Genomic DNA, 27282 nt, shown 5'->3' with positions numbered 1-27282 from the left:
TCAAGTAGCCGCAATGTAGTGCAGCACATAATTAAGGAACCCAGCTAATTATGGCCACAACTCTTACTTACAGATAATTGCAGGCAGCGGTAAAGTTTGAAGAGCCTGGATATTGGCCAAGAATGTTGAGAAAAGTTCTCAAGTCTTAAGAGTTTAAGGTTTTCCCATTGACGCACTTGAATGGAGCTCCACAATAGCATGGATTTTAAGAGCAGTAGTCGGTTGGGCTGGCTTAACGACAGGATGTATTACATAGCTCCCCAGCAGCCACTTTTGAGGAATGAGGAGGAGGACTACCAGGAGGGATCCCTGCTCCTGCCAGACTCCGCTTCGCTGCTCTACAATGTCACAGATGCACTGCAGAGGGGCGATGAGGAGGCAGTCTATGGATATGGATCAACCACGACCCTTAGTAGCGTGCAGTATGAGACCTTTAATATCACCGTGATGATGAACTTTAGCTGCGACGGCGATGACATCCAGTCGGAGGACCTGTGGTCCAGTGTCTACTTTAAGAGCCTTGTTTATATGCTTTACATTCCCATCTTTATCTTCGCCCTGATCGGCAATGGAACCGTTTGCTATATAGTTCAGTCCACGCCACGCATGCGCACAGTCACCAATTACTTTATAGCCAGCTTGGCCCTGGGCGACATCCTGATGTCCTTCTTCTGCGTGCCCTCGTCCTTCATCTCGCTGTTCATCCTGAACTACTGGCCCTTTGGCATCGTCCTCTGCCACTTTGTGAACTACTCGCAGGCGGTTTCTGTCCTGGTCACCGCCTATACCTTGGTGGCCATCAGCATCGACCGCTACATAGCCATCATGTGGCCACTGCGGCCCCGCATTACAAAGCGGTAAGTCAACAGGGAAATTTTATTGAAATGCTACATACCATATACCTAATTGTTAATTTTATTTATATATTTAAAGACTAATTACAAGCTAGTTATTACAAATGAACAATTGCATTTGTGGGCCTTCAGCTCGTCAGTTAAATTTTATAAATGATCCATTTTATTTTTATTTACTTGGCTTAATGGAATTGCGAATATGTATCAAAGAAGTTATGTTTTTTCCTTCGGGGTACGGATTCTTTTATATATATTTTGTTGATTCGTTTTATAGTGTTTTTGTTCAATTTCCGCACATTTTCTCTCTACAGTATTTTAAGTTTATTTCTATAAATACTCACACTTTAAAATGGTAATTTTTTTTTACAGTATTTAAGGCTTTAAATAGGATACTTCTTTATACTACAAAATTCACCCCTTTTTATGGGATAATTTTATGTAGTAAATTCAATTAAATTTTTTTGGTAATGCAAGGTAATGAGTATTATTACAAAACTGGGATGGCATAATAAATTTAAAGAGGATTAAAATTAAAAGTTATCATTTAATACGGAAAAAACAAAACATGTGTGTGCTAATCAAGCTCCTAACTGAATGTAAAATCTGTTTAAACTTTAAAGACTTTCAAAAATTTTCGTACATTTTCCTGAAACAGAAGAGCCACTCATGCGTTGTGTTCTACAATATAGCCTTCCTACTAACTCTCTTGCCAATGTTTAAGTACACTTTCCAAGTGCGTTAACCAAGTGCCAAGTTGGCACACTCGTTGGCGTGCCTAGACACCGTCAAGTGGCCACTGGGGTATTTACACTGGTGTCCACTTTGACCACTTGACCTAAGTGACTTTCCCAAGGGATTGGGCTTTCGGCAGGCCTTTGGTGAGCACGTCGCCTTGTGTTAATTAGTTTAAATAGTAATACGAGAGCCTGACGCAGCGTTTGCTGAAAATCCAAAGCGACAGGCCGGCAAACAACCATTGGTCAGACGCACTGCAAACGTCAATTTGTTTGGTAACTGGATACAGCTGTTCCCCCTGAAAATCTCACTCTACTGACATCCATCTCATCTCCCGCTGAGTTCAAGAGCAGGCGTGAGTATTTCACGCTTCGTCGACTTTTAGTTGGTTTCGGGGAGGAGATGTAATGCATCTGCCAAAAAAATATATTTTTTATTTAAGATACTTTGGTTTCTAAATAATATATTTCTATATTTTAATTTTTAACTTTTATTATTTTTATTATTAACTATTATTTTATGGTTTAGCATAACAATTCCTATTGATTTTTTCTCACTGTTGAATATTGACGTCAGGGCTTGCGTGTGCGTGACTGCGTTTGAGTGTGTTTCTGGACGGCGAAAGTCATCCTTCGTGGCTTCTGCAAATATTTGCGGGAACAAACGTAAATATGACTGATAATTATTCACCATGATTGTAATTTACGCGCACGCAGCTACTGCAGAGCGGTAATTAGGTCCAAACAAACCATACGGCAGCTCAATGCCCTCTTATTATGCTCCGTGAAAATCCCAGCATCACTCATACGCCACGTGGGGGCAGAATTAAATTTAACAATTTATGAGAGCACTCTGCAAAAGCCAAACGCAAGCGGATAACAAATGTCTAAAAATAACACAGATTTTAAAAATTAAACAGCGAATCAAATGTACTTACAACCCACTCAAACATGCCCCCTTAACTCTTTTTCAGCTATGCCACCCTCATCATCAGCGGCGTTTGGTTTATTGCACTTGCCACGGCCTTTCCCATACCCCTCGTCTCGGGCCTCGACATGCCCATGTCGCCGTGGCACGAGAAATGTGAGAAGTAAGTACCGACCTCCTCAAACAGCAATCAGAAATCAAGAGTAACAACATGTGACGGAGTATAATCGAGTGATATTTATACTCACGGGGAAAAACATATCTCTTTAAATAGAATTTGATTTTTCTTTATATTAAAATATTTTAAAAGGTTTTTTATTTTAAGGGAACATCTAAATGATTTTTACAAGATTATATTTCTCCTTTCAGTTCATTTACGTTTTTTAGTCTTTTCTATTCCTGATTTAAGTAAAAAAAATATTAAATTCTTTGCTTACAATTTTTTGAGTGCTTTTTTTGTATTATGTTTGTGCCTCATGTGTGGGCGGCTTCATGAGTAGCTACTTAGTATTAAACGACTCCATGGAACTGCCTCCCTGCGAAGACGGATGTGCCGGGCACTAGGCCTAACTGCTGGCATTCTACAGAATTCTAACTTAAGGATCCAATTTCTGAGTGGAGAAGTGGTACAGGGTACTGGCATTCCTGCAGACCGGGGCACGTTCTCAAGTGGTGCGTAAATTAAATATGTTGCACACAAATCAGGGAACGATGCGGCCAACAGCAGTTGTAATTTTCGCTCCAAAGGACAATCAGCGAGTTGGCGAGGATAATGTAAATGCAAATATCAGACTCAAATGCAGGCTTTTTTCCCACAACTAAAATATGCCGGGCACGTTTTGAAATGCTGACAGTCATGTTTAATTGAAAAGGAAGAAGAAGGCAAAGAGTGAAAATGAGCAGGAATATTGTAGATGAAAGGCTCTGTGATCTGGATTAAAAATAAATACTTAATACTTAACTTAGTAAACAACTGAAACAATTATGAACAATTGTAGATAAGCAATTTCCTTAGGAAATGGAAATTATTTTTAGAAGGCTTAGTTTATTTTTATCATTTTATATTTTACATAAAATATTTTGTATACTCGAGGCAACTTTTCTTTTAGTTTATTTATTTTTTTATTATCAAAAGAAAATATGAAAATTCATAAAACTTGAACTGCGTGCAACTGAAACTCTGTCGCAACGAGGAAAATAAAATAAGTTTTTGGGGGAGCGTGAGCGTCCTACACGGATTTTGTTGGCAGGAAACTGAAAGGCTTAGCATAAAAATGAAATTGTGCACTCAGCCGAGATTACAAGAGCGTATGTGCGGGTGTCCTTTTGTGACAGTTTATTTCAGAGCCCGCCACAACTGTCCACTTGAAACTAATGCACTGCCCCGGCCCCCTTCCCCCCTCTGCTACTTCCATGTGACGTCCTTTGTGCGCGTGCATCCATCAGATACATCTGCCGCGAGATATGGCCATCGCGGACGCAGGAGTACTACTACACCCTCTCCCTGTTCGCGCTGCAGTTCGTCGTCCCGCTGGGAGTCCTGGTCTTCACCTACACCCGCATCGCCATCCGCGTCTGGGGAAAGCGGCCTCCGGGGGAGGCGGAGACCACCCGCGACCAGCGGATGGCCCGCTCCAAACGCAAGGTGAGTCCATTTAAATGTAAATCTCTGAGTATCCGTATCTGGGCCACCGCAAAAACTAATTTGGGTTTCAGTGCATCCTTCCATTAGTCAAATCGCCTGTGAGAGTGGCCATGGCTAAGGGGCTTAGTTTGAATATATAAAGTGGGCATTACATATGGTCAATTTCTGCGCAATTGAAAGTTCCGTAAAAAGTACTCCAATGAGAAGTCCATAAATAAATCTAACCAATTTAATTTAATTAAATTGTGCCATTACCAATAATAACAAAGCATATTACTACTTTAAAGGTTAAAAAGACACTATAGTTTTCGATTGTTATTATTTTTAAATTAAACATTGCCATAGTTGACTTCTACTGTTGACCCTTAAAGTGCGTAAACGTTCTATAAGCCTTCAATATGCTAAAATGTGTTTCCATTTTCCTTTCAGTAAATGTGGCCTTGTTATATCAGAATGCGTTTAATGACACGTTGAAATGATTGATTAGGCTTTAAGTGTAAAATGCAAATATCCACTATTCACTTGAATATTGTTATTACTGAATATTTGCCAATTAGTGTGTTTGTGTACATTTGGAATTTATATTTAAGCAAATAACTGTAATCTTCATTGGCAAAATTCCTCTTGCATAAGCTTAGCCATCTCCTGTTTGCCTTTTGTTGACTCTAAAGTTTAACCCCAATCGCAGCACCTTGCCACTGCCTCGATCTGCAGTCAATGACAAGCCCCCACTTGTTGGCTGCTCCAGCCCAAGTGAACTGAAACCTAAAGCCAAACCAAGACTCAAACTGAGCCATCAGCAGTTCGCAGTCTGGCGAAACGACAGCCACGATGACGACAGCTGTCGAAGCAGCAATCTTCAAATTGATTTTGCATTTTTTCCCCTTTTTTCAAGCCTCGGATAGGAGGAGAAAAATCTGGGGTCAATGGGGAGCAAGCGTGGCAAGGCTGGCTTCCTGCTCCTCACTGTTGATTTTATACCCTAACAAAGGGTATTATTACCTCTCAAAAGCCTAGGGCTATGAAAAATGGTATTTTAGTTGATAAGTAATAATAAAGGAAAATGTTATACTTTAGCATATAATGTTTATCCTGTGAGCTTTCAAAGATAGCTGTTTGTGAATTGTATTATTTGATTATGGTCGTATTATGCTGTATAGTACATGTATCAATCTTGATGGTTTGACTTTCTTTTTGTTGTAAGAAAATCTCTTCAAATTCCTTACTGTCCTTAATTAGTCAGGGTATTTATAATAAAATATAATTCCTCTTCGTTTATTTTTAAAGACTGGGATTTTGGGCTGTGGCAGCGTGGCAAATGGCATGTAATGCTCACATAATCACACGGCGCAAGGCACAGCCACTATTTACAATAAACTTGCACGAGCCGAGTTTCGGCAAAAGTAAATGAGAAAAGATTTATGCGGTGCATGTGGTCCGTACTTGGTACAGGGGTCCCCGAACTTATCCACTTGCCAGCTGGAGGCCTCTGCCGCCTGGCGATGCCATGCGATTGCCATTGCGTCTGCGTACAAGTCGCCGTCTGAAGATGCCATCCTAACCAAAGTCTTGTGGTCTTCCAGGAAATCAATTGCACTGAGGGTGGGGGTGGGCTGAATGGAGTCTGAGGACCACGTAATCACGTTAGTTGTCAAACGAGCCCCCTAAGTCGATGGCCAATTGTGCAGCTGAACGGAAGAAGAGGAGAGCCGAAAGCCAGTTAGCCAAGAGTGTGAACATGGGAGCCGGCAACGACCTTTCCTGGCCACAAAGTACAGATGGAAAAAGGTTTCTTGACCCTTACATTTTGGATTAAACGTGGTTCTTAAAAAAAAACATCTAATTTTCCATTTTGAAATAGAGAGTTCTTAGTGAATTAAGTAACCTTCTTACCTAGAATTAAGTTAGTAATTTTATACTCAAACTAGGATTATCCTAAATGTATTGTAAGGTTCATTTTACATTCTAGAAAATCTTCCTAAAAACATATTTGGTATTTTAATATTTAATTACTGGCTGCCAATATTACCTGTTTGGCCATAAAATATATAAATACATTTCTTTAGACCTCTTAAATCGAACCGCCTTTGAACTTACGCCTCACTAATTACGGGACCCATATTTGTGGACCCAGATTGACCAGTAATTATAATTGCCATATTTGCGGGAGAATGCAGACAAAGAGCGCCGGCGTTAACCCAATGACTGTCAAATCCCGAAGAGATCAGACAGACTCCTTCATCTAAAAAAAGGAAAAAGAAGCCCAGGCCAAAAATGAAATTAAAACAATTGCTGACAGTTTCGCCCACCGCTGTGCAATGTTACCCAATTCGAGCCCAAGGCGATGCAGCTTCATCTGCCATTCACTTTTGCGATGCAGTGGCTCCCCCTCCCCAGTCCAAATGGCCAAGCTCCCTGACCATCCTTCGATGTACACAGTTTTTCCAAAAAGTGGCTACCAATAGTTATTTGGTTACTTAACCCGGCAACAATTTTGCTGACTTGGATTTCTCATTTTCTCATGACTGCTCCCTTCGCTCAGGCTGCCATCTTTGTCCATCGTCCATCGTTGACAATTTCTTCCTTGTGTCTTGGCATCTTTCTTTGAGCATTTTTACCAATTGCCAGTTGAAATGATTAGCAAAATTACTCGATCTCCCCATGGGAGCTCGTTCAACTGTGTCGCAGCTTCCTCGAAATCGTAATTGTCGCCCGTTGTCAAAAGTCGATTGAAAATTACAAATTTATTGGGTAATCTTGGTAGAGTTTAATTGCTTGAGTGGGCAACAGGAAGGCTAAATAGAGGTCTTAAGTTGTCAGAGAAAAAACTAAAATAACCCAATGATCATTATTCTGCTTCAGCATTTTTCATTTAATTTTTCATTTGTGGATGGCATTCCCTTTTGCCATTGCACTTTGTCAATATTTGTCAAGTGTTTCCTAAATTCGTTTGCACGAGTTGCAAATCACAGCCCATCATCTAATTGCTGGGAAACACACCGCAGGCAAAACAATCAGTCGAAATCGGAGGGGGAATAATATTATTGCTCACTTGGGGCGATGACACTTCACAGTTGTCAGCCGGCTAGCTCCGGGCGATTGTAACTTTGGATTGAGTACGAGTATCACTACTTTGTCAGCTATTTCTTCTTTTGGTTTCTTTTTTTTTTGCAATATTGTATTTTTTTTGCACAACCACCTATCGATTGACAGCATTTGCATCTGCCATCTGCATTCGAGTCTGTTTTGTCAAAGCCTCGACGACTAATGTGTGGTAGTAATGTGTAGGAAACGCGGCTCATTTGGCGCATTTGCTTCTTGTTTGCTGGCAAAACGTTAATTGCATAATTGACTGCAAGAGGCGTAACTCTCCGTGCCGAAATGCTCATGCATTGGCCATCGTCGTCGTCATAATCATTATCATCATCGCCGTCGTCCTCCCGATATGTGAGCCCCTTCTGTTGGCCGCCTCGTGGGGGAAAAAGCCAAGACTGATGAGCCATCGCCGGCCAAATGGGCAGGTCCCCAAAAACAGGAGGGGCGACAGCAGTCCAATCCGCAACGGGTTCCCATTTCCACTTTTACTCTTTTGCATTTTTACACTTTACGAGGGGGTACTTGAATTTTTCTAGAGCTTTGGAGTACAAATATATCCCCTCTTTATCCTAAAAAAATAAGTAGTAGTATATATGGCTAGGTTGTGGAGCAGAATTTCCAAATGTTTTTGCATTTTTTAGAGGTACTACTCTTTCTTCCTTTCAGCTTTCTTATGCCCTTAAGGGGTATTTATATTTTTCTGGAGCTTTAACGAAATATTAAGGATGTCCTCTAAAAAAATATATATTTCTTAAAAGCAAAGAGAATATAATTAAAGTATTTTTTTAAAACATATATGTATCTATAGATACTTTTATTGTAAGATAGTTTTACCAGTGAAGTATCCAGAAATATTGCTGTGGGTAAAAGATTGTCACTAGCTTTTATTAATTCTGAAGATCCAATAAGGGGTTTTTACCATATCATATCAATATATCTTGAACCATAGGAACAATTCCTCAGACAGAGTATCCCCAACTGCGGGCTTTAAGATTAAAGCTTAAATTTCTTTTTTATTTCTCCAACTGAGACAGCGGCAGACGTTGCAGCCGCCGCGTCATCGTCTTCTCTCTCTGTTGAATTGTGTTAAAATGTTAATTTCGCGTTACGTAATCTGTGTCATATCCAGCAAGCAGCGGGCAGGCAGTCGGCCAGGCAGCTGGGATCTTCATCATCGTCAGTCTGATGCGATGGTAAGGCACATCCCATGGATACTTGGATACTCGGATACTTGGCTGCATGGATACAATGGGGAGTGCATGTGAAAAAAGTGAGAGGATTCCCAGGCCTGGGCAGCAAGTTCGGTTCGTCGTGGTCTTCATCTGCTGGCTAACAAACACTGGTAGATAGATGCACACCCACGCGGCAGATTGGGGTGTTGAGTGCACTTTGTGCGTTTTGTGGCAAATTAAAAGATAAAACCCACAGAGGCAGCAGCTGCAGAGGCAACAACTCCGGCAACAGGCTGCAATTAGTCTCCCCTTCTTCATGCGATTTGTTTATCTCGCCTCTCGGATCTCAGCCAGCTGCAATTCCGGTTGCCTTTGTGACCTCTGGCTGGAAACTCCTCAGCCCCAGCCCTTCCATGTCATTGATTTATTTACGCCCAATTTATTTTGGTCTATCTGTGCGTCTGCAAATGGCAGTAAAGGAGTTGAAAAGTAAACTTTCCAGCAGATTTAAGTTTAATTTCGGCAATTTGTTAAAAGAGAACATATGAGCAGTGGGATGTTTTAAAGATATCCAACATATTATCTATTATTTATTATTATTATTCCACAGGAGTGCATTAAAGAAGGAGCTTCGACTAAAATCATTTAAGATTCCAATTCAAGTCCGTCGTAGTCAAACTGTCTTTCATTCAAAGAATGTGCATTTAATTGCAGTTTGCTGAATAAATAATTATCCTAAAACTACCAAAAATGATTATGTCAAAAGGACTTACCCAGGACGATTCATGGCTCTTACAAATAATATTTGCTGAACCCTGACCAAATATTGACATTCTTAATTCTTCATTATTTATGCAAGAGCAACTATTTGTTCCGAGTCTTGTGGACGAATCGTTAAGGCTCTTGCATAATGAGCGAGCAGTCCATTAATTATGGAACAAACACGTACAAAGACATTAACATTAAGATTCGACTTTATGGGCAACTCATCTGGACTGTTTGCCCTCGACTATAAAATTTATCAGCCTGCCATTTCGGCCGTTCGTTTTTGGGTAATTTTAGCTTAAATCAATAAAACTAAATGTGGTGTTTATTGTGGCGCAACGGCCAGGAGTTTTGCGGTGCTGGGGACCATAAATTAGCCAATTAATGTCCGTAAATTAAACAGAGACTCTAATGGACAAGGTGATGCGACGTGCATGTATGTAAATAAATTTCGATTCGATAAATCGAACAGTATTAGTACCATTTCACACCGTTACAAAAGGGGTTTATATTTAGGACTAGGGGGAATCCCCCGGCTAAACTTTCTGGCCAAAAAGGAGGAGCTTGTGGTTAGGAGAGGGGGGAGATACTAGTTGCAGTTGCAAGACAGCTGTCCAGTATTTGTGGTTGCATCTGCTGTTGCATGAGAAAACATATTGTCCTCCCCTGCTTTTCCCCTCACCTGACTGTCTGCCTGTCGGTTTGTGCTTGTTTGTCGGCTCGGTTTGTTTGTTTGTTTGGCGTCCGAACAAGTTTATTCTACAAAAGTGAAAGGTTCGGACTTGCATGCAACTCTTTATGAATGTCGACTGCCTCTGCCCGCAATCTGTGTCAGTGACGCACTAAAACTGATCAGAAACGAAGGCGAGTGCCCCTAATGAAGATGCCCCGCTTGAACTCAGCAGGGGGCTGTTGTTCATTTGCGTGCACTTAACAAAAACTATACAAATTTAAATATGAATAAAGAAATATTAAATCCTTTAAAGAACTTAATTATTGTGTTTTTAGTAACTAATTGATATAAATAAGAAGACATCATATAATGCATATGTTCTATAAATGACCATAGCAAGTTATATTTCCTTAGAAAGATTTTCCCCCAGTGCAGATACGCACTACCCAGAGATGTTCTCATCTCAAAGTCATGGAGCACAGCAATGCTGCTGCTCATTAATGTTCGAACTATATGACCGCATCAAATTGCAGCTGCTACTTTGTCACATTGCGTATACGCCTTGTACGGCTTGGCTGCAAATGAATGGGCGAGTTGGACGGCTAACAAGCAAGCTTGTCAAAAGCATTTGGCTAATGCAAATTTGTAGCTGACCAAGCATGGTGAACAATTCAAGTCAAAGTTCAAAGCTGGCTGCGTAATTACATAATAATTTAATGTGGTTTAGAAACCTTCTCATTTAATCCAGCCTTTGTTAATTTACTGCTCTTTCAATGAATGTAATGGGATATAGAGCCTTTCATAATTTCGTGCAACAAGTGGCGTATTAAAAATACCACTGTTAAAGTGAAAAGTTCACCTGCTGGCGTGTCATTCCAAAGATCATCATGATGGACCAGCCCAGGGAGCCGAAAAGAGCAATTCGCGGCACATTAACCCCGTTTTGGGTGTATTCGTATCCGTGTATCTGCCATCCAGCTGAGCTGCTTGTAATTAAAACGTGAACATCGCCGGCGAATCGACAAAGGCTGCCGGGCTTTTATTTATCCGCAGGCACACCACACCCTCGATGGGAGATTTACCCCTCCTTTAATTTCAGTCCGAGTTTTCATTTGCAGGCAGGGCGATAGTATCAAGTGCACAATAAAAAAGCAAGACAATTTCTAATTTACTATATTAAACATTTCTCTCAATTATTTGCTTAAGCCATTCAATGTTTTAACGATTTCTAGTACAAATTTGAGCTAATCCATATTTAATATGACTTTAAAGGGCCACAAACACAACGAAATATGTAAGATCTTCCAAAATCTTTATTTTTTGTGTATATCCAAATAATATTCAAATCTTTAAAACGCAGAGATTTTAACAGGTTATTTTAGGTTGGTAAAAATGTACATAACTTTTTAATGAGAATTCTTAAAAAGAATAAGTGTTATTAGAAATTTTCCTCAGTGCAGCAATCAAATAAGCCACCAACAGGTAGCTGGTGTCGGACTTGAGAAATGGCAGACACGAACAATTTAGATTAAAGCGGATCTCGTACAAAATAGGGAAGGTGATGCTGGCTATATTTTAAGCCCAACGCTTCCCTATTTCACCCATCGAAGCACTTTAGGAAATCCCGCACCGAAATAATTCAAATTGATAAGCCCAGTGTTAATGGTCAGCTCTTAATGACCAGTAGCCACTACAAACCGAAAGTGACGGCAACAGCGGGTTAACGTTAACTTACCTTCGTTTTGTTGTTATTTCGTTGTTACTTTTGTTGTCGACTGCCATTATCTTTGAGTTGGCACTTTAAACCCGTAATTAGTTTACACTTGCGGTAATTGCGGCATAAATCTTCAACTTGCCAAGTGTCGTAAGGCACACACACATGTGGTTCAATCCCTATCTGGATCCCTGGAGGCGCAAGACTGTGGGTTCAGTTCCCAACAACTTTATATCTGAATCCCTTGGATATATCCACCTCTTTCCAGCTCCATTACCAGCTTGATTCCCATCCCATCCCATTCCATCGCATCCATGCCAACTGGCGCAAAATGATTTGTGGCCTTAAGTGGAAGTCAGAGCGTCGTGCTCTGCAGAAAAGTTACCAGCGCATCCAGCGTCCAAAAGCCAAAGTGAACTACAGACCAGCGGCAATGCAGCTACACTAAGAAAAATAGGGAGTTAGACAAGGATGAAAATTAAAAAAAGAATTCTAGAGCGAAATGTATATCTTAAAATGTTTTCAACATTTTTTCTTCCTTTCTTTCTTTATGAAAAAGAGAAAAACTAAGAGATGGTATTTTATTTCAATACAATCTAGAGATTTTTATTGGTTAAATGAAAATCGTTGCAAAAGATCTGTAATGTTTTGTAAGCTTATGTTAATAATCATTTTCAAAATGATTCTTATTTTTAGAATGTTCTTAAATGTGTTTATGAAAAGACTTGTAAAGAGATTTCAGTGCATATCCCGTGGTTGTGCGCCTTTTTGCGATTCCTTTGAGCTGGACTGTTGTCACGCCATTTTCAAATAAACAGCGCCACTGTAAATATCTTTTTTGTTCCGCCTGCAAATAAAACCATGAGCTTAACTCCCTTGGTCCCATCTTTGCGTAGAAGTATTTGGCAGCGTTTGCTAGTGGTTCTCATGGCGGATATAATATGGGTCTATCATGCTTCGGACCGGGCTCATAACGCAGCATCTGCGACCTTTTCTTTAGCTCCCAAAGCAATTGTCTTGGCCGGAGTGAGTGCGTGGCTGCCTTTATGGGTATTGTCGCCCCGCTTTATGGAGCTATTAAGGTGTCGTCTGTGCGACTGTTGCCACAATTGTCCCATTGTCTGCCAGGTACGGAAATGTCGCGTGCTAAGGGCTTCCCCGGTTAGATACAATGTTGGGTTAAACGACGAAGTCAATACAACTTCGGGTCGTCGGTTGCCGGGCTTCTGCATGTGCTTTAATGATTATGATTTATGATGTAGTAGGCCACTGGGAGGTGAATTTCTTTCCATACTTAAGGTTTTTCTTCCATTTAAATTAGTTATATCTTGTTGAAAATCAATAAACCATCTATATATCATTTTTCATAACGTATGAACAAGGATTTTAAAATAACAATCAAAATTTGGATTAAATAAAACTTTAAAAGTTCTTTATTAAAATATAACAAATCCTTAATTAACCGCTATTAAAATTCTAGTTTAACCAAGACACTTCAAAGCCTTTCGTGTATCCGCAACAATTCGGCAACTATACCAATTTGGCAGTTTTGCAAATTAAAACCGCAACTCGAGCTCTGAAACGGAATTGAATTTCGATGTAATGGAGGATGTTAACAGAAACTATTAAAAGGAAAGAAAGAGGTTAAAATTGTCTGGGAAAATGTTTTCCTTATTTTACTTTTTTTTGGGCCACCCGCCAATGAAATGTGAAAATGTGCGAAAGAAGCTTGCGAAAGTGAAGCACTTTCTCTTTGAATTCGTTTTGCCCGAAAAACAAACAACGGTTCTGCATATAAGCCGTAGATACAGATACTAAGTGCCAGATAGCCGACAACCACCAACGGACCACGACACGACCATGTATATCCGTGAGATACATTTGCAGATGCTTTTGGCCAATATCGCGTCGCCTCCAGCAGCTTAATTAAAACGTGAGCCATTGCAGTAATGAGTGGATGGAGGCAATGATTGAAGGCGAACAGGAGCCACACCAATTCACCCAGGGGCACGCATTGTAGATGCAGATACACTTGCAGATGGATATGCATTAATGTATCTGAGGCACTCGTGCGGATGCCAATTAGTGGGTAGTGCCCAACGGCCTTAATAATGTGAGCATTTAGCGCACATGGGTATAACTTTTGCGACAACCATCCAGTTATGCGGTTGCACAACTCAGTGGAAAGCATTACTACATGGATGTATCTTTGAGATACGCGAAATGTAATTATAATGCACTGAATGGCCAAATATCTAGGTATTTTCTATCGATTATTTTCTTCAAAAAAAAATGCAAAACTTTTTAAATCCTACAAATATTTAAATGCCTGGTTGAGGAAGACAAATTGCTGGCTTAAATTCCACTCAAGTTAAATGGCAATAGCAACGAAAAATTAGTTGCATACCAGATCTTAATCTGTTACAAATATCAGATTAAATTCAAAACTGCTTAACATCTGACGAGGATTAGCAATTAAATGTAACCCAGCCGACTTGGCATTTATTTGATGGGTATTAACATTAGAAATTACAAGTATTAAATGTATTAACCATTTTTCCTGGTCGATTTCTGCCCACGTTTCTAGCTGTCTCTTCCTAGAGGGCGAAATCGTGGCCAAATTTAACCAAAAAAGAGGGAAAGAAGAAAAAGTGCAAGTATCTTGTATCGTCGAATGTGCCTCGAATCGAAGCCTTGGGTCTGTGGTTATGCCAGAGCATTTCCTGACACGTTTTCCCATTCGAAAGGTTAAATGTTGGAGCTCCGGTGGGTTCGCCTCCTTCGCCTTGGCCAGACACTTTTGCGGCTTTTTGCGGATTGCCAACTGGCAGACTTACAACTTGCAATCTGCAACTGTGGCAAGGTCTGCAAGGTTAAAAGCGGCCAGCTCGTGAATGCGACCACTGGCGGTTCCATTCGCAACTGCTGGAAAATCCGAATTCGCGAATTGCGGATCACCAGCCTCCGGATGGAAACCAGTTCCACCAGTGACCTTTTCGTGTCTCGCGCAATTTTCATAAGCCCCTAATCGAGCCGCGTGTCAAGTGCGTGAGGCGCTGCATCTGGCGATGATTAAGGGGCGGGGCAGCAGATGCGAGATACATATCTCAAAACGCGCAAGAAACTTGCCAAATGTTTATGTATTTTTCACAAATTGGGCACACAAAGTAATGCCCAGCATCCGTTGCCGTAAGCTGGGCTTGGTAAAGAAGACTCATCCCTGCACAGGAAAAAACAACATTATAATGCAAGCTACATTTAAAATTATATATTTTATATATAAACTTATCAATATACCAAATTAAACTCAATTTTTTTATATTAAAGATACATTTCTCCTGCTTATAAAGAACTTTTTTTTTACTTTAAAAAATCTTAATTACTATATTAATAATACTTACATTTATTGCATAATTCCCATTTTATTTTTATAAATATTCATTTGATTAGTTAGACTTGTTTTATATTAAACAGATTTGAAATGCGCTTATATTCCTGTATAAACATTTTTGTTATAATATATTTTTCTAAGTATACTTTAAATATTAACCTCCGTTTTTTATTTAAAGTGCTAAAATCACGCATTTGCGTGAGTTGCCAGGTAGCAAGTGCCTTGGGACTTATCGCTTAAGAGGTGTTTAAATTGCCTTTATTTGGACTTGTGTGTTTGGCCTTGCCACAGAATAGTCGGTCGCTTTTTGGGCGGCTTTTCTTCGGTTACGCACTAAGTGATCCCTTTCACTCTTTCACCCTATCAGCCTGTTTCGGGCCATCGATTATCTTTTCCGCATGTACGATGAAGTCATTTTGGCAAGGGACAATTATCACCACATTGCATACGAATTCGTGAACGCCCCTATACCCACGGGCAACGGCATCGACACTCGGCATCGTCAACATCTCGGACACGTTCGCTCATTAATATTTGCACTGCCAATTGAAGCGGTTTCGGTTTGTCTTAACAACCGAAATGGAAATGATGACAACACCGGCGGCAACAACCACTCGAGTGTCGAGCAACTGCAAAACAAGCAACGCCGGCTACTTTGCATGAATACAAACCGAAAATGTAGTAGATAAACCACAGCGAGTCCTGAATACCCTATTAATACTCGAAGCTAAATATAAATATTTTGTTAAGAATTTACCACATTAAATATTATACACCTTACAAAAGTAATTGATTAAATTAAAATAAGCTTGATTTAGAAAGTTTCTTAATACCCAAGCTTAATTAAAGAAATAAGCAATTAATTTAAATACTATGGCTAATTAGAATTATTGAATTGGTATAAAATATTTCTAGGTATTTTAAAGTTCAGGGAAGTTAGTAATCATTAAATTTATTCCATTTTGTGTATAACTCTTTAAATCTGAATAGCTTTTATAAAAGTAGAGTACTGTCCTGCTTATTGCGAATAAAACACCACAAAGAAAGCCGCTGATTGCAGCATTTAATGAATTAATTTTCAATGAGTTATTAATAATAATGCTCTTTAATTGAACAGATAATGGATAATAAAGAGCACATTATTCTTTTTTCATAAGTTTAGCCTTTAATCTGCTTTTGAAGTACAATCCAATGAGGAAAAACTCTTGTACAGCACATACATAAATGACCCAACGATGCACTTCCATTTAAGAGCCACTTTTAGATTAATTACGAGTGACTGCAAGTGATGTTAAAAAATACTTCAATCGGCAGCGTCTTCATCTTCATCTTCGGCTGCCAATGTCTAAAAGCGAAAGTTAGCCGGCCAGTTCCGATGGGAATCTCAATCTCTTTGTGGACTGGTCATTTATCTTTGGGTTCAATTTGCGCTTACCCAATCGGTTACGGAGGATTGGGGTTGGGGGTGGTACTGGTGGTGCCGCGATGAGGATTCCCATGCAGATATGTATGGTCACGGATTTTTGGAGTTGGGGGTGCTGGAAGAGCCGGTCCGAACGGGACATCCTTTTAGGCGCCTTTGCCACGCGTTTTGCAGTCGCCATAAATCGCCTTGATTATCGCGCCACTCCAATCGACGGCAGAGGTCTCCTCTCATCTTTCATAACTCGATTGCCATTGCATCCTGGAGCTGTGTTGCGTAACCAACCGACTGATGGTCTCATGGACCACTCTCCTCGCTTTGACTGTCATTTGTCGGCCGTTCTTTCACTTTTCGTTTCATGCCCTTAATTGATTTTAACAAGTTTTCAGCCTCTGGCCGTGTTTATTTTGGCCATTTCGTATTTCCCTTGGCACAAAGTGTTTTTCCCGCCGGCCTTACGCTCAATCAATATTGTGACCCCAGGTTTCTGGTTTATTTTTCGGGTTAAAGTGTGAAATCTGAAACCCGTTTACGCAAAATATGATTTCTTGTTTTGACTTTTGTTTGTGGCAAGTGGAGGAGGTTAAACTTTGCTCCGCTGCTGTCAACTTCAATTACATTTTACCGAAAGTTGTTCCAAACTTAACTGAAAAGGATCCTTGAAATGATTTCAAGGTTTGTTGAATATTCCCACAGCTTCAGATACTTCTTAAGAGCAGAAAGAAGCTTCAAGTCTAGAGAGGATTGCAACAAAGAGTTAAGGAAACTCCATTGCTGCACGCAACAATGGAAAGATACAAAGATACAAAGATACGGAGATGCAACGTATCTGCCGCCAGAAAAGTAAAAGGAATCCCAGACACTTCACGCATCTTTACGTCTTCGACAGTGCAATTTAAATAATTGTGGTTTCTTCTAGCCACAAGACCCGAGTCTTGGCAAATTGCATAAGCTGGCCAATAAAGTTGCGAATCCGACTCTGGGCTTAATGACCATTTGCATTATCTTCTCGCCAAATTACACAAAGTTCGGCCAGAGGAACTGGCCACGTATCGAGGATGGATGGATGTCTTTAATGAGTTACGAATATTTCGACAGATATGCAAATGCGAATGCCTCTTTTGTACACCATTGTTGGATCAATGGACAAAACGAAACTCGCACGTTTTTCCCTTTCTCGTCGGATTTTCTTCTCTCCGGGTTTGCGGGTCTTTGGGGCACGTGCAGCTGCTGCCCATAGATAGATACACAGATATTATTCGTAATGATGAAAAATTGCTCCCAGGAAATGCAAAAACGAAACGAAGGGAAAACACAAAGCGGTTTCCGCTGATTTGGGGGAAAACCTTTTAATATGACAGACAACGATATTTCCATTAAATATGCATTTGCCCAACTGTCTCCGCCCCGAAAACTCCACCCACAGCAAAAACAAACAAACAAACAAACCTCAATGACCGCGATCCCACACAACTTAACCCCCGCGGTTTCCCACCGCAAACATAAATTATACCGCAATTGGCATTATAAACACAGTTCCAATCCCCCAGATTTCACCTCCATTTCAGCGAATTCGGCTTTTGGGTGGGAGCTTGAGATATTTGAAATTCCACTTGGCTCTGCAAGGGAATCAATTGCAATCCGAATGCAATAAAAGTTTGGCACATGCAAATCCAAGTGAGCGGCATGCCCTTATTGGCATACAATGTAGTTTTCTCAGCGATTTTTATGGCAAAAAGAACACATCCTTGATCAAGTTGGAAATCATCCAAGTTTTGGATTTAATGTTTTGTTGTGCACGGGAAATAATACTGAGATATTAAGAAATTAAGCAATATTTTTTAAAATTTCTTAAAGATTTTACTAAGCATTTTATACTAGTTAGTTGTTAAATGGATCATCAAACAAAGCTTTGCTAAGTAAACTTTCTTTTTGTTAAGCTTAAATTTTTTCTTAGGCTAAATTTAATTTGAAAGGGATTTTTTATATTATCTGATAAGGTAATCTCCGGAATATACTTTCTTTTTCCCCGTGCACCGCTGTTGCCTTTAATTATTTCATTAGGTAAACTTTAACGATATGCATAAAGAGCAGACGACTGGTGGTGCACAATCAAAGTCGAGAGTTTCTTTTTCACACGTTTTCGCTTTTGCTGGCTGTTCAGCTTCCAGTTTCGAGGCGTTCGAATTGCACTTCATTTGTAAAATTACGCATACGCCACGTTGTGCGCTCCGTTTTATGGACCCATTCGAATTTATGCATGAGCATCTGCATCTAAATCTGCGCCTGCAAGCGTAATTCGCTTAATTTGAGCGCACAGCGACCCACATTTCTCCAGAGTTTTAGGTGTGAATTTGATTTTTATTTGGGAATTAAGTTGGAAGGTAGTAGCCTGGTTACTTGGTAACTAGTTTCCGTTGTTGCAGCGCTAACTCAACGTGGAGTTGAAAGTAACTTTGAACTCGGCAGTTACTCTTCCGCGGTGCCAAAAGCGCAGCCAAAGTTTTTCGGTTTGCATACTTCAAAGAAGTTCAACTTTCAACTGCGTGAAATAGGTGAAGTGCCAGAAAACGGTGCGAGAAATGTGGCATGTGTGAAAGGTGGCGGTGGGTGATTAATGCCCTGCTACCGACACGACTTTTCCATTTGTCGGTTGCATAGATGAAAAGGCACCGAAAGGCGGTAGAATGACACTGCCGAGCAAATTGGAACAGAGGGGTATTCAACTAAAATTGCGTCCATTAAAAGGCAGCTGCAAATTAAAAAGAAATGTATATAAATGTGGCGCATACCATGCGTGGTTGAAAGTCATGCAAATTTCAACTAGCAAGCCACAAGAAACTGCGGTTCGCACATGTGAAAGTATTTCAAAGAACAGAACATACATATATGTTCGTTTGTACGTGCTGCAATTAAATTAACAGCTCCTTGTGGGTTCTAAAATGGGGTAAAAAACTGCCAGTCAGCATTTGTAAGGGATGAGGGTGGTTTGTAGAGAGAAATGTGGAAAAGAATTGATGAAAAAACTTTGCAAACATTTTTCCTGCAACGAAGGAAGTGCGGTTTCGTCGAGTGCAGAAAAGGTGGAAAAAAGAAAACGAATTGGATTCCGTTCAACTAGTGAAATATTTATTCACTGAACACAGAACTGATTACAAGGGCATGCTCTACCTTAAACCATTAGCTCTTTAAAAATTCATACCTTAAATGTCATTAACATAAATAAATGTTTGCTTCAGATACTTACTTATTAACTGGCAGATAAAAGTATTGAGTTCATGAGTTTATAACAGCTTATTTCGTTAGTTTAAAAACGGAATAAATGTTACCAATTTAAGTAAAATAAACATTTTTTGTAGGACCTTAAGTACCCCTGAAAAGTTTTATTTATTTAGGGGACTACCCTAGAAATGTAACCAATTCTTTTCCCAATTTCGTAAGGAAATCTGTCATCCGGAAAATCCAAATCCAATTTAGGTGCAATGGAAAAAGTTTGTTCAGGCACACAAAACCCCACAACTTTTAATTGCCGCCTGCAAATGAAGGTTAATGACAACCATTTGAATTAAGCCCGAGTACTGCTAACCACTCTGAATGGCCCATTCGCTATCGGACATTAACATTTTCATTTGCCGGCGACCTTAGACAATTTGCCGCGCTGTTTGAATTGCCAAATGGTCAACCGTTAAACGAAAAACAAAATACCGAAAAAATATAAAAAATAGAAACGCAAAACTGCAGCAAAAAGTCGTTGACACTAATTAGCATTTAAAAGTGAGCGAGGAGCAACTTTTGCGGCGGCAGAAGAGTTCGCGAGTAGCAACATTTTCAATTGAATCGAACATCTTGAGCCGTTGGACAGACGAACATACAATAAATAATAAGTCTGAAGATCTCGAATCGATGCGACGATACTGCGATACGAAACCATCGCGGACAGATGGAAGATGCAATTGACGCGCCGGCGGCAACAGACACAGCAGCAACATGCAACATGCAAGCTGCAATATGCAATATCCACACTGCACCAACTGAAGCAACACCAAAAATGTCAAATGTAAAAACGGCGAAACCGTTCAGTCTTTTTACTGCAAAAAACGAAGAAAACGCAGAGAGCTTAAACACAGAAATCGCATTCAACAATAAAAAATTTGCACGCTGCCGTTTGCCTAACAAGCAGGAAGTGTTGCTGGGCAGACTGGCGATGCAGATGGAAAGCCGAGGAGGAGGAGGAGGAGGAGGCGGTGACCAGGGGGAGCCAGAGATGAGGATGCCGCCGGTGAAAACCAGCGACAATGGATGCAGGAAGCAACAACTGTCGTCGTCTCCAAGCGACTTCCTACCCATCATCCGCCGCCAACCGGCCCCCAAAACATAAAAACCTCCCACTTCCCAGGGATGCTCCCATATTTTTAACCATTGCGTGAGCTTTATCTTTCAGTGTCAACCTGAAAATATTGCATCTTGGCAGCCTTTATGTAACTCTCCGTTTATTTACATACCACCCAGTGAGGCTTGAGTGTTGTGAATAAAGTTCAAGTCATTGGAAATGCAGATATGTTATGATACCCTGGCACATTGTGATCACACAGCTGTCGTGAGTTACTTTTAAAGGCCACAAATTTTCAATTAGTTATACACGACTGTTTATAGTATCCACCAATGTTAGTTAGGCTTTCAGAAGAGTTTATTGATTAAATAATTTATGGTTAAGGCAACTCATATAGTAAGACTTTAATTGTTATTTTAAATCAGTTACAAGCATATGCCAAGTTTGGTGATTTATTTTAACGGGTTTCTCGACTTAAATATGTTATACTTTCTATAATCTTTTTTAACCACTTTACAAAATGATAAGCTTGCATATCTCCATTTCCTTTTGGTCCCTTTAGCTAAAATTCGGGTCCTTCCTTGTTTTATTTACTTTAATTAAGAAGTCTCTCTATAAATTACTATAAATAACAGCCTCAGTTGGCTTAAACATTTTATTGAATTAATTTTGCAACACTTTTAAAGTACCTACCTCCCACAGTACAACATCAATACATTGAATTTCACCCAGTTGCCTTTACTCCAATTTAAAGTTAAATGCTTTTTATCGTCCCCAAGGCAATGTGCCCCCCATTGACTGTTTGGCAGCCTCTGTTGCCGCTTATTTTTAGCTTTTTAGCCGCATTGTTGAGCGTGAGATTTATCGTCAGCTGCGGTTTCTTTTTGGCGATCGGCGCGCTTTGGCGTTTTTTTCCCAGCGGCATTCGGAAGTTGAATGAAAACCGTTTAAGTGGGGAAAGAAAAACATATGCTTAAACTTTAAAATCCCCTCTTTTAAATGATTCTTAAAAAAAATTATATTTAAATATATTTTTTACGCTTGAATTTAAACATATCACGAGGTCTAATATTTATTTGATATACTGGCGATTATTGCCATTATTTTAGCAAAAACATATATTTTTATCAGATAAATGAGGACCTGCATTTGGAAAATCTATTTTAAAACATTTTATATTTTGTTTTAACTTGAGCAGCGGAACTTTTTCAAAGAATATTTTTTTTGGAAAAATCATAATTTTTTAGTAAGGGGTATCCTCACAAATTTTTGCAGAAATGGCTTCAAATTTTTTATTTTCAGGTTTTAATGCCATGTAATAGAGACTCTTTTTACGAGTTCATAGAGGTGTTACACTCCAGATTTGAACAATTATTTCTCCAGAAAGACCAATTTTTTCGAGTGTTTTTCCAATGTGATTTCTACAAGTCTTGAGCTTTTCAAGGCGACCGCTTTTTGCGGTCTCGAATGTGAACTCGAACTTGGATTCCATCGCCGATTTGCATTCCCATCCATCTAGTGACATTCAGAGGCAGCGGAGTTGCCGATTGAGCAGCCACTGATTGCTCCTTGGCGGAGGGAGCTGTTGGCCAGGCTTTTATTTCGGTTTAATTCGGCTCTTTTGGCTCTTTCGATTCGATTTCGCTTCCCAGACCGAGCAATTTACTGCAGCCGCAAGTTTGTCAATACACGAAAAATCGCTCGACGCTCGTTAGCCAAGACAGTGTTTGCATATGGCAACTGTTGCTCCTTGCCGACTTGGCCAACTCAATTTGGCCCGAAGCTGGCTTGCGGTTACGCAACCACCGAGAGCGATTCAAGGTGAAATCGCAATAGGAAACACACTGCTCGGCTGACAGCTGACTGCAGTTGCGTTTTAATTTTTATTATTATTATTCCTAAGAGCACGATCATCGGCAGGTTTGAGGAAAAATCCATCCACACATCTCCGCATCAAAAGGCGGAGTTGCGAAGTTTTCCCCACCCCCCACCAGGTGGTAATTACCTACACCCAAATCCCCCAAGTCGTTTGTCAAGTGTCGCTTATGAATTGCCATGATTCATAAGCACTCGAATTTAATTGCCAGGATTGGAGAAATGCTCATGCCATTTGCTGAGAAATATGAGTAATCGAGTGGGCTCGAAATCGATGTCAAACCAAGATGTGAAATGTCAGAAAGTGAAATACGCTTATTGGATTTTTGTTGTGGTAGGTGTTTGGACCGTTAAACGGTTAATGAAATGTTCACGTCGGCTACTGTATTTTTCTAAATATTTGTTGCTACACGAGAGGTTTATAGCTCTACCCCCTATGGATCTTATAACGCTCCAAGTAGCTCCCCACGAAGCTCTTATTATTTAATTTATTTTGATTATAAATTTGTACGTTATTTTTACTTCCCTGTTTTTCTGAACTTTCCTTCTGATAAAGCCGACACAATAAAAATTTAAAATCGCATCGAATCACGGTGTGCAGAATACAATGCAATTGCTGACCTGAAAATCGGCATCTAATTGAATAATTGTTGGCTCGATTTTTGTATCTCTGTCACCTTTCGCTGCTTTGTATTCGGTTCATTGAACGTTAAGTTCATTTCATTAAAGTTAACACAATTAACCGTCTGAATACGAAAAGTTGAGTGAAATGAGTCCGTGCTGATAATATTACGTACAGTAATAGCAATAAAAAAGTCTGGCTTTTAACGCGATATTTATTTTGCTTACAATGACATCAAATTGTATTACGCAACACATCAATTCTTTAAGCCCGAACTGGGTAATAGGGGTAATAAAGTAATCAAGGTAATGGAAAACGGTGATTTATTTGTAACCTGAATGGCAGCTGGAAAAAACGATGATTGATTCGTAAGCAGAATGACATATGAAATTTTAAATATTTTTATAAACATTTTTATTCTTTCGGTAGGCCACTGTTATTTATTGTTACTCAACGAAATACGTTTGAAAATATTTTATGGGGTGTGAAAAATGCAATCCTCAAGCTACAACCCCACATTACGAACCATTCCCATTATAGTTTCAAAAACAAATCCCCCGAAGAGCTAACATTATTTGTGATTTATGGGCCACGTCTCGAACGCCAAGGATGTCTGGCTGTAAATACGATCCCGCCTGGCAATTACTTTCTCACACCAGACACGACCAACCCAGTTTTATCTTTATCGGTACGGAGAATCTCCGGATCGTAGGCCTCGCACAGTGGCACACTTACTTACCTAGCCACTATATGGCAACTTGCAATCACAATACATCAAGGCACGTATTCGCATTTGTCATATGGGAGGGGTAGGGAAATGGGCCCCTCTCCCAGAAAACAAACCGAAAACACAATGCCAGACCAGAGATCCAAAGACAGACCTCAAATTATACGAAATTGCCATTGTTTGGCGTGGAGAGTACCAAACTATCCTCAGTTTTCTTTCGATTTTCACTTTCGTTGAGAGAAGAAATGTGCAGAAAATTAAGCAAATCAAATTTTTACCCCAAGGAAAGCCTCCGCTCGGCAGGCCAGCTGACGCTCAAGTGCGGGATCGGTTTCAACTTCAGAAACATCAACCCAGCAGCGTTGAGAGCGAAAGTGCACGACACTGGGTTTTGGGTCTCGACTTCACTTGGCCAAAATGCCTGAACTGGCCAGAAAGAGCGGCCCAGAGAGAGAGAGCTCTCCAGCACATCCGACAGCGGGAAATCGGCGGTGCTGTAATAAGTTGATTGTGCGGTAATTTCAGTTTCACTTGCTGCCATCCCACACAAACAGACTTCAACGTTAACCCCACAGATACAGATGCAGATGCAGATACAGAGACAGACAAAGATACAGATACTTTTGCAGATAGAGACACAGACAGATGGCCAAGACAGCGGCTCATTATTGGCCTGCTCGCCACGCATGCGCAGTGCCCAGAAAGCAAAGTCGCATCATCATCACCATCACCAAAGCCGAAAAACCGAAGACCCAAGCCGAAACGGAGACCCTCTCGCAGATACAACATGGCATCTATGTAACAGTAGTGGTGCCGTGCATCTGGCTGGATTTCTGTATAAATTGGTGATGCGGCTGCAGTGGTTCGTCAGTGAAGCATTTGATTTGGTCTAATAAACAGCAGCCTAGTGCAATCCGAGGATTTAGCAACGTGAGGCACCTTAAAGGCTCCCAGAGTCGAAGTCAAATTAAACCGTCTAACTGAATCCCCGTTCTGTTTCTGTTTCCCCCCCTTAAAAAATATATAAACTACGCAAACCACAGACCGAGGATTACTGTGAGATAGTGCCAAGTGCTAAAGTGAGTGCTTTGTGAACCGTGTCAAAACCGCACCTAGAATCCATTACCCATACGCACCGTTGACCCGTGATTGCGCAGCCATGAAAGCCTTCATCCTAATGTCCTGTCTGGCGCTGGCCGCCGCTCGTCCTGAAGCGGGCTACAACTACAACCGTCCTGGTGGCGGCGGTGGCTCCGGCGGTGGCTCCCACGGCGGTGGTGGCGGAGGATTCGGAGGTGGCTCCAGCGGAGGATTCGGCGGTGGCTCCAGCGGCGGATTCGGAGGTGGTTCCAGTGGAGGATTCGGCGGCGGCGGCGGTTTCGGCGGTGGAAGCGGCGGCGGTGGTGGCTTCAGCAGCGGTGGCGGAGGAGGCGGTGGATTCGGCGGCGGTGGATTCGGAGGCGGCTCCGGAGGCGGCGGCTTCGGAGGAGGTGCGTCACTCAGCTAAGTTTCCTCTTCAGGAAGTTATTTTTTATATATCCACAGGTGGCAGCATTGGAGGCTTCGGAGGCGGCGGCGGCGGCGGTGGCACCACCCTGGTGCAGAAGCACATCTATGTGCATGTGCCACCACCAGAGCAGGAGGAGGTGCGCCAGCGCCCTAACCTGCCCGTTGGCCAGTCCCAGAAGCACTACAAGATCATCTTCATCAAGGCCCCGTCGCCACCCTCGTACCAGGCTCCGGTCATCCCGCTGCAGCCCCAGAACGAGGAGAAGACCCTGGTCTATGTGCTGGTGAAGAAGCCCGAGGATCAGCAGGACATTGTCATCCCCACGCCCGCACCCACGCAGCCCTCGAAACCGGAGGTGTACTTCATCAAGTACAAGACCCAGAAGGATTCCAGCGGCGGAGGCATTGGCGGAGGAATTGGAGGAGGCATTGGTGGAGGCATTGGAGGAGGCATTGGCGGAGGCATTGGCGGAGGTATCTCCAGCTCATCTGGTGGCTTCACCCAGACCAACACTGGAGGTGGCTACACTACTGGCGGTGATTCTGGCTTCGGTGGCGGCGACAGCGGCTCCATCTCGGCCCCGTCCAGCAACTACGGACCCCCCGGAAAGTCCGGTCCCTACTAAGAAGGGCGATCCTCAACCCATCGAGAACTCAAAATTGCGAACTTCGAACTCGGCCCAAGCTGCTGACTAGTCCTGTCGTTGACACGCCCCCAAAAACTCTCACTCGAGAACCACATCATCCACATCACATAACAACTACCCGAAAACACTCACGATCTTCGACCCTGAACTATCTCAGACTTACATAACTCCTTTGCTCTTTAAAGGGGGCGGCGCTTTCGCCCGCGACTTTTGTACATAATACGTTTCCATCTTTCCGATTTCCACTCATCCCTGACTTTTTCATCTGTCCATCCTTCGCATCTGTACATTTTCACCTGAATTTTCAACTGAATTAGAGTCTAACCTTCAGCCCTGCCTGGAAAATTCTATTAGCTAATAGGCGACGAGGGCGGGTTCCTTGGATGGGAACCTCCCTTGGCGCCCGGAAGAGCGAAAGATGATGATGATGATTTGTAGCAGAAGATGATTTAGCGGGGCTTGACATGCCCCATACATATAAATATATATTTTAATTATACTAGGCTTAAGTACTTTATGCACAAATAAAAAAAACAACGGTGACAAAATTACGAAAAAAATCTCAATGGTATTTTTATTCTGAATGGTACTTGGTAATCAACGGGAAAAGCTTTTATCCTTTAGTCTTTCGCGCCAACCTCATTTTTGCCCCCATTTTCGCTAACCCAATTAGTCTGATAAAATAGAAAGTCTAACCAATTAGTGCTTTAAAGCAACTAATTTAAAAGTAATTTCTTATAATTTCTTCGCATAGCTTCTTTAGCCTTTAATTCGAAATATTCTTGTGCATACTTGTGGTTGAAAACAGTGGAAAAGGTTCAGCAATTTGGGTCCTTTTAATTAATTTGAATCGCTTCTTGGCCAAGTATTCATCTAAACTTTCTGTGGAAAAACTTTAAAACTGTTTTAATGCCTCTAGTTGCAAAGTTACTGAAAGTTGGTCTTTATCTTAATCGCAACTTCTATTTAGAGGCGGAGATATGATCTCTCCCCTTCGGTTCGTTAATGACAAACTGTTGCTCCGCTTTTTCTCTGTCATTACCAACTGCTTTTGAAGCACTACAATCTCAATTTACTCTGTTTATTTTTGTTTACTTGTTTTCGTTTTATTTTGCTACAATGTTTTAATGCTTTAAGTACATAGACAGCATCGGCATTGTCATTGTCAACCGAGCTT

At 41.0% G+C, this 27282-nt stretch overlaps 2 protein-coding genes across 4 annotated transcripts in view; both read left to right on the top strand.

The window, feature by feature from the left end:
* The window catches only part of LOC119545695 (RYamide receptor), a 64386-nt gene that overhangs the window by 28948 nt on the left and 8156 nt on the right, over positions 1-27282 (top strand). For all 3 annotated transcript variants that reach the window (XR_005219122.1, XM_037851448.1, XM_037851447.1), the window contains exons 2-4: positions 74-857; positions 2563-2679; positions 3963-4161. Coding sequence is in view for 2 of the 3 variants with exons in the window: in XM_037851448.1 (XP_037707376.1) it covers positions 181-857; positions 2563-2679; positions 3963-4161 (993 nt within the window). In the remaining variant the exon portion in view is untranslated. The remainder of the gene's footprint in view (positions 1-73; positions 858-2562; positions 2680-3962; positions 4162-27282) is intronic.
* LOC119545703 (glycine-rich cell wall structural protein 1) lies at positions 24774-26665 on the top strand. Its single transcript, XM_037851456.1, has 3 exons — positions 24774-24879; positions 24993-25439; positions 25495-26665. The coding sequence occupies exons 2-3, from the start codon at positions 25109-25111 to the stop codon at positions 26082-26084; spliced, it is 921 nt and encodes a 306-aa protein (XP_037707384.1). The 5' UTR covers positions 24774-24879; positions 24993-25108; the 3' UTR covers positions 26085-26665.

This window comes from Drosophila subpulchrella, chromosome 3R (assembly GCF_014743375.2).
Source record: "Drosophila subpulchrella strain 33 F10 #4 breed RU33 chromosome 3R, RU_Dsub_v1.1 Primary Assembly, whole genome shotgun sequence".
NCBI classification, from domain to species: Eukaryota; Metazoa; Arthropoda; class Insecta; order Diptera; family Drosophilidae; genus Drosophila; species Drosophila subpulchrella.
Note: the sequence above shows the minus strand (reverse complement) of the source record. Positions and strands in the feature narration are given on the sequence as shown.